Genomic DNA, 7,505 nt, shown 5'->3' with positions numbered 1-7,505 from the left:
CGAGGAAACGGCTTCAAGTTGTGCCACGGGAGGTTTAGGCTGGATATTAGGAAAAATTTCTACAGTGAAAGGGTTGTCGAGCACTGGAACAGGCTGCCCAGGGAAGAGGCTGAGTTCACCATCCCTGGAGGTGTTTAATAGACGAGTAGGTGCGGTGCTTCAGTGGTGTTTTTGTCAGTGTTAGGGTGAGGGTTAGACTCGATGATCTGAAACGCCCCTTCCACCCCACGTTCCATAGCTCCGGCCGCAGCCCGCGCCATGGCCGCAGTCTCCCCGCTACCCCTGCCGGCGGAGGCGGCGCCGCTGCCAGTTCCCCGCCCCGCCGCCCCGCCATTGGTGCTCGCGGCGAGCGCGTGAGGGCGCCGCCCCGCGCCGGCAGGGGGCGCGCGCGGTGCCGGCGGAGAGCGAGCGAGGCCGGGGCCATGGCGGGGGAGGAGGCCGCGGCCGCTGCTGAGGGGAGAGGAGCCGGGAACAGCGGCGGCAGCTACGACGGCAAGTGCGTGTTCTGCAGGATCGCCCGCCGGGAGGAGCCGGGCACGGCGCTGCTACCCTGCCAGGTGGGTGAGGGGCGCCCGGGCAGCGGCGGCGGCCTCTGCCGGTGTCCCGCCGGCCGAGCTGCCGCCCTTCGCCGCCGCCCCTTGTCCTCGGACACTGGTGCGGGTGCCAGCTCCCCGCTGGCAGCGGAGGGGCCGTCGTGGGCCTGGGCGGCTGCTTGTTTGTTGTTGTTCGTTGCCGGTTTTTAATGAAGAGCCGGATTGCGGCTGTCGCCGCGCTCGTGTGAGGGCTCTCCTGCGCATCCCGGCGGCCCAGCCGCTCGGCACCGGGGCCTGCGGGCCGGGCAGGGCTCCAGGAGAGCGGGGAAGGGCCGAGGGGGTTAGTTTGAGAACGGAAGATCAGACCCTGAAGCCGTGAGCGTCTCGGTCGCCTGGCGGCAGTCCTCCCCCGGGGGAGGCGGTGTCCGGGCGGCCGGCTCGGCCAGGGTGTCCCTTTGAAGGGCTCGGCGGGTCTGGGGTGGTCTTACGGGTCCTCGGCTCCTTTGTGGAGATAAGAGCGATCAGAGAGGAAATATCTTGTTTTCCTTAAATGTTGGCACAATAGCTAGAAACCGTAAAGCAGACGCCAAGGGATCCCGATTGCGGACGGTCAGCTGAAGGCACAAATCATGCTTACAAGCCTTTCTGTAGGCTGGCTCAGAAAATCTTAAAGATTTTTGCTAGTTACTTCAAACACGACATTAAGTATCACATTGATGGGGTGAAGATGAACTTTATCACCAAATCTTTGCTAATATCCTCGTCCTAATCAATTTAATATGTTTGCATGCTTTTTCAGTATGAAGACCTTGTTTGCTTTAGAGATATCAGACCTAGTGCCCCCCACCACTATCTGGTGGTGCCGGTGGAGCACATGGGAAACTGCAAAACACTGAAGGGAGAACACATACCTTTAGGTAAGTCTGTAAGTATGTGTTTAACCTAAAGGATAATAATTTTGCACAGTCGTAAGTAGTGTGCTGTCAAGTAAATTACACCTTTGAGCACCATTTGGTTGAGGATGTAAACATGGAAATAGATAGTGTGAGTGTGTGTAAGTAGGGATTTACCCTTCCTGAGAACTTCCATGTGCTATGCTAGAATAGCACTTTTTTTTGTGCAATTCTATAAAAACATCATACTAGTGCATGAAATCTTTTTTGTTTGCATGGTGTATAGATGATGCTGCGCTTTGCTGGAACTGCAGCTTTATTTTTCAAGTGTTTATGTGTTGCTTCATTGCTTTTTCTTAGATATTTATGCAATTTTAAATTATATGAAAAGTTATAGAAGAATTTTATAAAATATATATTTTAAAATACGTGCTACACTTTTTCAGGAAAAAAGTGAGAGAAGAAAAAGGGAAATGGTGTTCTAGTAAATTTCAGTAGTTTTGGAAAAGATAAGATTCTAAAATATTGAAGCCATGATTTATTATTCTTAGGCTTTTTTTTTTTCTAAAGAAAACATTGTCCTTGAATTTGTTTCACAGGAAATGCCTAACTAAGTGTGTTGAGTAACAGAAGAAACTACAGCTGTACATGCATGAAGAGATTCCACCTTAGGGCAATTTACAGGTGATGCAAGAAAAGAGTTATAGTTGCACGTTGCAAATCTTGCATCACTGATGTCTCTCTTAAATGTAGGGTAGTTTTCTTTAGAAACAATTTCTATTTGTGTTTGTCTTCAAGACAATTCCTTAGATTTTTGCCTTGAGTTTTTGTATTAGGGTTGCTTTTTTCTCAGTGATACATAATGAAACTTTGTCCTAGTAGTAAGTAGGATTGAGAGTTTTATTTTATTTTAATTTAAATTTGTGTATCATCTCTGAAACTTCCAAACTTATACCAGCCTGAGATCAAAGTCCTGTAGCTGTGTAGAGGTATAACACTGGAATTAGTGTAAACATCGTCATTCTGACCAGTCATTATTTGTTGTGGGTTTTCTTACACAGGTGTGGTGATACCATACCTTTGGCCAAAGTTATTAGAATAATACCACACTTTGAAGTGTTGTTAGTGTGGAAGTTGGTAACAGTTGCAATTTTCATGTCAATCATTGTACAACACTATCCTGACAATCTTTGATTATGAGTAGTGACAGTATTTATATTTTGAAAAACACACATTTGTGATCCTAGTGTAATCAGTTTGTTGAAGTTAAATTACTTGATGACATATATGTAAAATATTACTTAAATGTTAAATTAAATTTATTTGTGTTTAATAGTGAAGAGAATGATGGAAGTTGGAAAAGCTGTCCTCCAGAAAAATAATTTTAGTGACTTGAATGATATAAGGTATGTAGTGGAAACCTTCTGTGTTTATTGAGTATGTTTTTTACTTTTCAGAATGCCATTTTAGAGATGGTGGCAACAACTGCAGCATGATTTATTAAGAAATCGGGTCTGCATTCACTTATTGCATGACTTCTTAAGTAGAATATGCTGACATTGAATATAAACCCTTTTTTCTGATGAATTGCCAGTGCAGATTGCGTTCCAACTCTGAGATTTTTTTCTTGACAACATCTTGGGATAGGGAGGGCAATTCAAACAACTTATCTAAAAGGCTGCTCTTTAATTACGTGCTGAAAATATGCTGGGTTCCTGGGTTCCACAGGTAAGGTAAACTTTGTCCTATTCAAGCATTGTGTTTGAGTCATGCCTGCGTTCATTTGATTTCAGTGCTGCACCCTTTAGTTTAAGCCAGTGCCCTTGGTAGCCAAAGTGAATTGTACCATAATTTAAACAGTGTAGAGTATAGGAAGCTGAGCCTTCATGATTAAAATAGGTAGAAACTACATTGATCTAGTGACAGTTGGCTTTCCAGCTGAAAATTAGATATGATACATTTAAGATATATTTTATTTTTTAAACCCTCCTTTTTAACAAAATATATCTTAAATACGGAGATGTGAAGGAGGAGGCTAATGGTCTTCTGAAAATGTTTCCTGAGAGTATAATGAAATTAAAGGGCATATTTTTGTTCTTGTCTTGATGTGCAAGGAAAATGTGATGAGTTGATTTCTTAATTCAGGGGATCATGTTAACTAAGTTGTGGTGTTCCAATTCTTCCTGAATTAACATCACTGGTATTTTTTACTTGTTTTCCTTTTCTGAAGAATGGGTTTTCACTGGCCTCCGTTCTGCTCAATATCCCACTTGCATCTTCATGTCCTGGCGCCAGCCAGTCAGCTAGGATTCTTATCCAGACTCATGTACAGAATCAATTCCTACTGGTTTATCACGGTAAGTGTAATGCAGATGAGCTTTTTCAATAGGTTTTCAGTTGCAAGCTGAAAATGTGACATCTTTCTAACATTTAATTATGTCCAAAAGTTCTTTGAGCAATTATTTTTGTCATTACTATTAATTATTTATATTTTGCATTAAGTATTTGAGAAAATATAATACATAATATTTATGTTTTCTCAAATAATCAGAAGTTAATGTGTATGCTTACTAAGGGAAATGGAGTGACAATAACATTCACAGTAGTTCTGGATGTCTTAACATGTGGCTTAGGTTAATGTGATGTGCTTGGTAAGTATTTGTTCTTTAATGTGAAAGGATGTATTCAAGTGTTGTACGTACCCTGGTTCATTCAATTTAGGTGAAAAACACAGCCATCTAATGCTTGCTTTTATCATTTCACATGTTTTTTCTCATTTTGTCATCTTTAGACTGAAACAAGTGTCTGCTTTACAAAAAACATTGTTTGTACTGATTTATGTCAGTAGAGACAAGCAGTGAGACTGAACTGGCACTGCCTAAATAGCTATTTGAAAATCTCTCCCTCAAGGACTAAAGCTTACTCTCACTGCTTTGATGCAGCAAAGAACCTGTCCTTGCAGTGTAGCTACAGCATCCTGGTGTCCTGCACAGCCCCAAAACAAAGATACTGAAAAAGGTCTGTCTCTTCTAAAGGATACAGACAGTCTCTTACTTAAAGAGAAAAAACTCAACTTCTTTGCAGTGGTACCTCGCTGGTGATCTCACCCAGCTCGATCAAAGCAGATGTGCCTCTGCTGAATTGTAGAGCATCACATAGATACTTGGCCCTCAAATAAGTTGTGTGGTTTTACTGCCTGCTATCTTGGATTAGCTCAGGGAGATCTGTACCAAGTTTGGCTATACAATATGGATGTACTTCAAAAGATACTTTACCCTGTTGTGAAGTTGGGAAATGTTCTTGAATTAGTTTTGGATGTTTTTTTTTTTTTTAAATTGGAATGGCTTGAAATGTGATACTTGTTTAAGAATGCAAAACCAAGGTTCAGATAGCTTCATTTTCAGTTGCTTCATGCTTTACCTAGCTTTATTTGCAAATAAACTGCAAGAGCTGTTTAGCTCCTGTTAAGTTGTTCCTACCTTAAGTAGCCGAGTACATTTTTACTGTATTTAAAACATGCCAAACTTAAACTTTTCACAGATTAACATGGTTGCTTTAGAGATCTTAATAAAACCTCAAGCACTAGTTCAAAATAAAAGATTAATTCATAGGACTGGCAAAAAAAGGCTGACAGTAAATTGATTTATTTCAGAAGTGCCCATGTTAGTCTCTGTGTGCCCAATTTGGCCTGCTAGAACAATGTTGGCAGATTTCCTGCTGCCCTGAGCCTTTCTGAGGGCTCTGTGGGCTGATGTCATTACATATACAAAATACAGCTCCCGCAGTTATGCGCTAGATGCATAAATAGTCATATGATGAGAAAAGTATGTGTGAGCACAGTGACATAACCAAATGGATGTATATCTCATGACATGAACCACATAGGTGAATGCACTCCATCCCTCAGCAATGTATGTGTCTGCTGTGCAGCTTGTTGGGTGATGAGAGGCCACAACACACCATCTGGAGCACCTCCCAAAGAATTCCAGGTCTCAAAACTTGGTTGTTCTGAGCACTGCTGTCTTCTGAGGTCTTTAGAACCACACTGCTTTATCGGCTATTTATCTGCTCAAACATCCTCTGACTTTCATAGGTTCTGTTTCCTTTTCTGATCACCTAACGGGAGTTGTAAACTGTGAAAAGGAGCCTGCTGTTCAACACAATCATTGTATTCTGCTTCTGTTGTATGCTTTTTCATGTAAAAATGAAACGTAAATGCTCTGTCGGTGTCACTCTCTTTAAAATGGAATTTTCAGTAAACTGAAGGTCCACAGTGTAGTTAATACATTGCTTTCTCTCTTTCATAGGCAGAACAACTGATTGAGCGACTGCAAACTGAAAAGGCTGGCAGTTGAAAGCACTCTTAGCCTTGTGTCGCTAGCCGGTTCGTTCTTTGTCTTTGAACTCTCATTTAAGGTTGCACAGTTTCATGTTGCCAATAATATACCATGATAAAAAAAGCTTTAGTTCCTTATGAGGAAATACACACAGAATTTGTAGCTGCCAACCTAATTCTTCCATTTGGATACCTCAGTCTATATATTTCTCTCACAATAAGGCAATTTATTTTAATTATAATGTTATATTTGTATATATATACATACATAATATATATGCTCACATGCAGAGAACTTTTCCTATCAAAAGGCAGGATATAGCAGCAGGACGTGTGGCATCTAAGGCAACAAGTTACTACTAACATCGTGTATGTGATACCAAAGGGAATATTTGTTGCAGAATCAAGCTTTTATTTTAAGCATGCATTGTTCTGGGATTACAAGTAATGTTTAAAACATTTAGGTTTCCATCTGTATTTGTATGATATGTTACTTATGCCTAGTTATTAGTAGGTACGTTGCTGAAAATACACTCCTAACTTTCTGGATCTAAACCACTTTAATATATTACCTGTCTTACTTGCATGACAGTGACATAGTAAATGTTAATGCAATACGTGCCCAAGATGTGATAATGCTATATAACATAGAATATAGTTTAAATGTATGTGTAAGTGGTTGTGTGTTGGACTTAAAGATTGTTTCTGTCTTACGTACACAATGTTTTAAATTGCTGTATGCTTACAAAAAATGTGAAGAGTTCAGAGGAACTGATTTAATATATCGCCCTTCTGCATGATGATAGAAAAAAACACCCAAATTTTTAGATGGTTCTGATACTGTTCTCACTGGAAGTCCCTTGGAGATTGCTAGTGCCTTGGCTAAATTTGATTTCTAAATGAAGTCTTAATAGAAACAGGCAGTATGTGGCAGGCTTGCGTAATAGCAATCTGAGTTGAATTTGGGTAGCAGGGACTCAGCCCAAAACTGGAACATGTCGGGTTGTTTAAGGAACCTGATGAACATTTGCCTTTGCTGTATGACTTAATCAGTAATGCTGGCGCTCTTGTTTTTCAATACCATATTTAGGCAGACTGTTTGGAAAGTTAAGAGTCCAGAAAACATGGAGTGGATTTTCTTCATTCACATTCTTGGTGCCTAACTAATCAAGTGTCCTTGGCTGATGGCATTTAGATGAGGTGATGATGGTCTGTTGCACCTGCAAGCTTCCCTGAACGTAATCTTCTCAGCATTTTCCACTGATCCAGCAACTGTTGCCTTAGTGGTACAATGAATTGTAATATTCTTACAGTAAACTGTACGTAGTACTTCAGAAAGTTCACACCCTTCTGAAGAACATTTTCTACCCAGAAACACCTCTCTTTTCTCTATTACCTTGTGCGCAATGTCTTGTTATTCTTATTAATGGGCGCTCACGTGTCATTTGCAGTCCTTTGGGGTTGTAATTTATAACATTAGGTAGGAAGAGTGTGAGTTAAAGCCAATGAACTTTGACTACTTCTGTGCAATAGATTCAGAGGTTTGAGCTGGCTCCTAGCTTTGTGAAACATCTGAACATTAAGATCTTTCAAGAGTTAATACTGTGTATGTGTTCTGATTTGTAATTAATTTATGTAACTGTACTTAACCGTGACATGTAATATTTAAAGTACCAACATGAACTGTTGTCAAAAAGGATTAATAAACAGAATTACAGAATAAATGCTAATCTTGGAATGATT

The 7,505-nt window shown here is 40.8% G+C and overlaps 1 protein-coding gene across 2 annotated transcripts; it reads left to right on the top strand.

Moving 5' to 3' along the window:
* Nucleotides 1-367: 367 nt before the first annotated feature.
* Nucleotides 368-7,505, top strand: HINT3 (histidine triad nucleotide binding protein 3). Of its 2 annotated transcripts, XM_063329673.1 has the most exons (6): nt 368-557; nt 1,333-1,450; nt 2,763-2,832; nt 3,657-3,783; nt 5,734-5,810; nt 6,853-7,504. In XM_063329673.1, exons 1-5 carry the CDS (start codon nt 423-425, stop codon nt 5,779-5,781), a joined length of 498 nt encoding a protein of 165 aa, XP_063185743.1. In that variant the 5' UTR covers nt 368-422; the 3' UTR covers nt 5,782-5,810; nt 6,853-7,504. The 2 variants fall into 2 exon arrangements, with proteins under 2 accessions (XP_063185743.1, XP_063185742.1); XM_063329672.1 differs by having other exon boundaries at nt 5,734-7,505.

This window comes from Chroicocephalus ridibundus, chromosome 3 (assembly GCF_963924245.1).
Source record: "Chroicocephalus ridibundus chromosome 3, bChrRid1.1, whole genome shotgun sequence".
Taxonomy (NCBI): Eukaryota; Metazoa; Chordata; class Aves; order Charadriiformes; family Laridae; genus Chroicocephalus; species Chroicocephalus ridibundus.
Note: the sequence above shows the minus strand (reverse complement) of the source record. Positions and strands in the feature narration are given on the sequence as shown.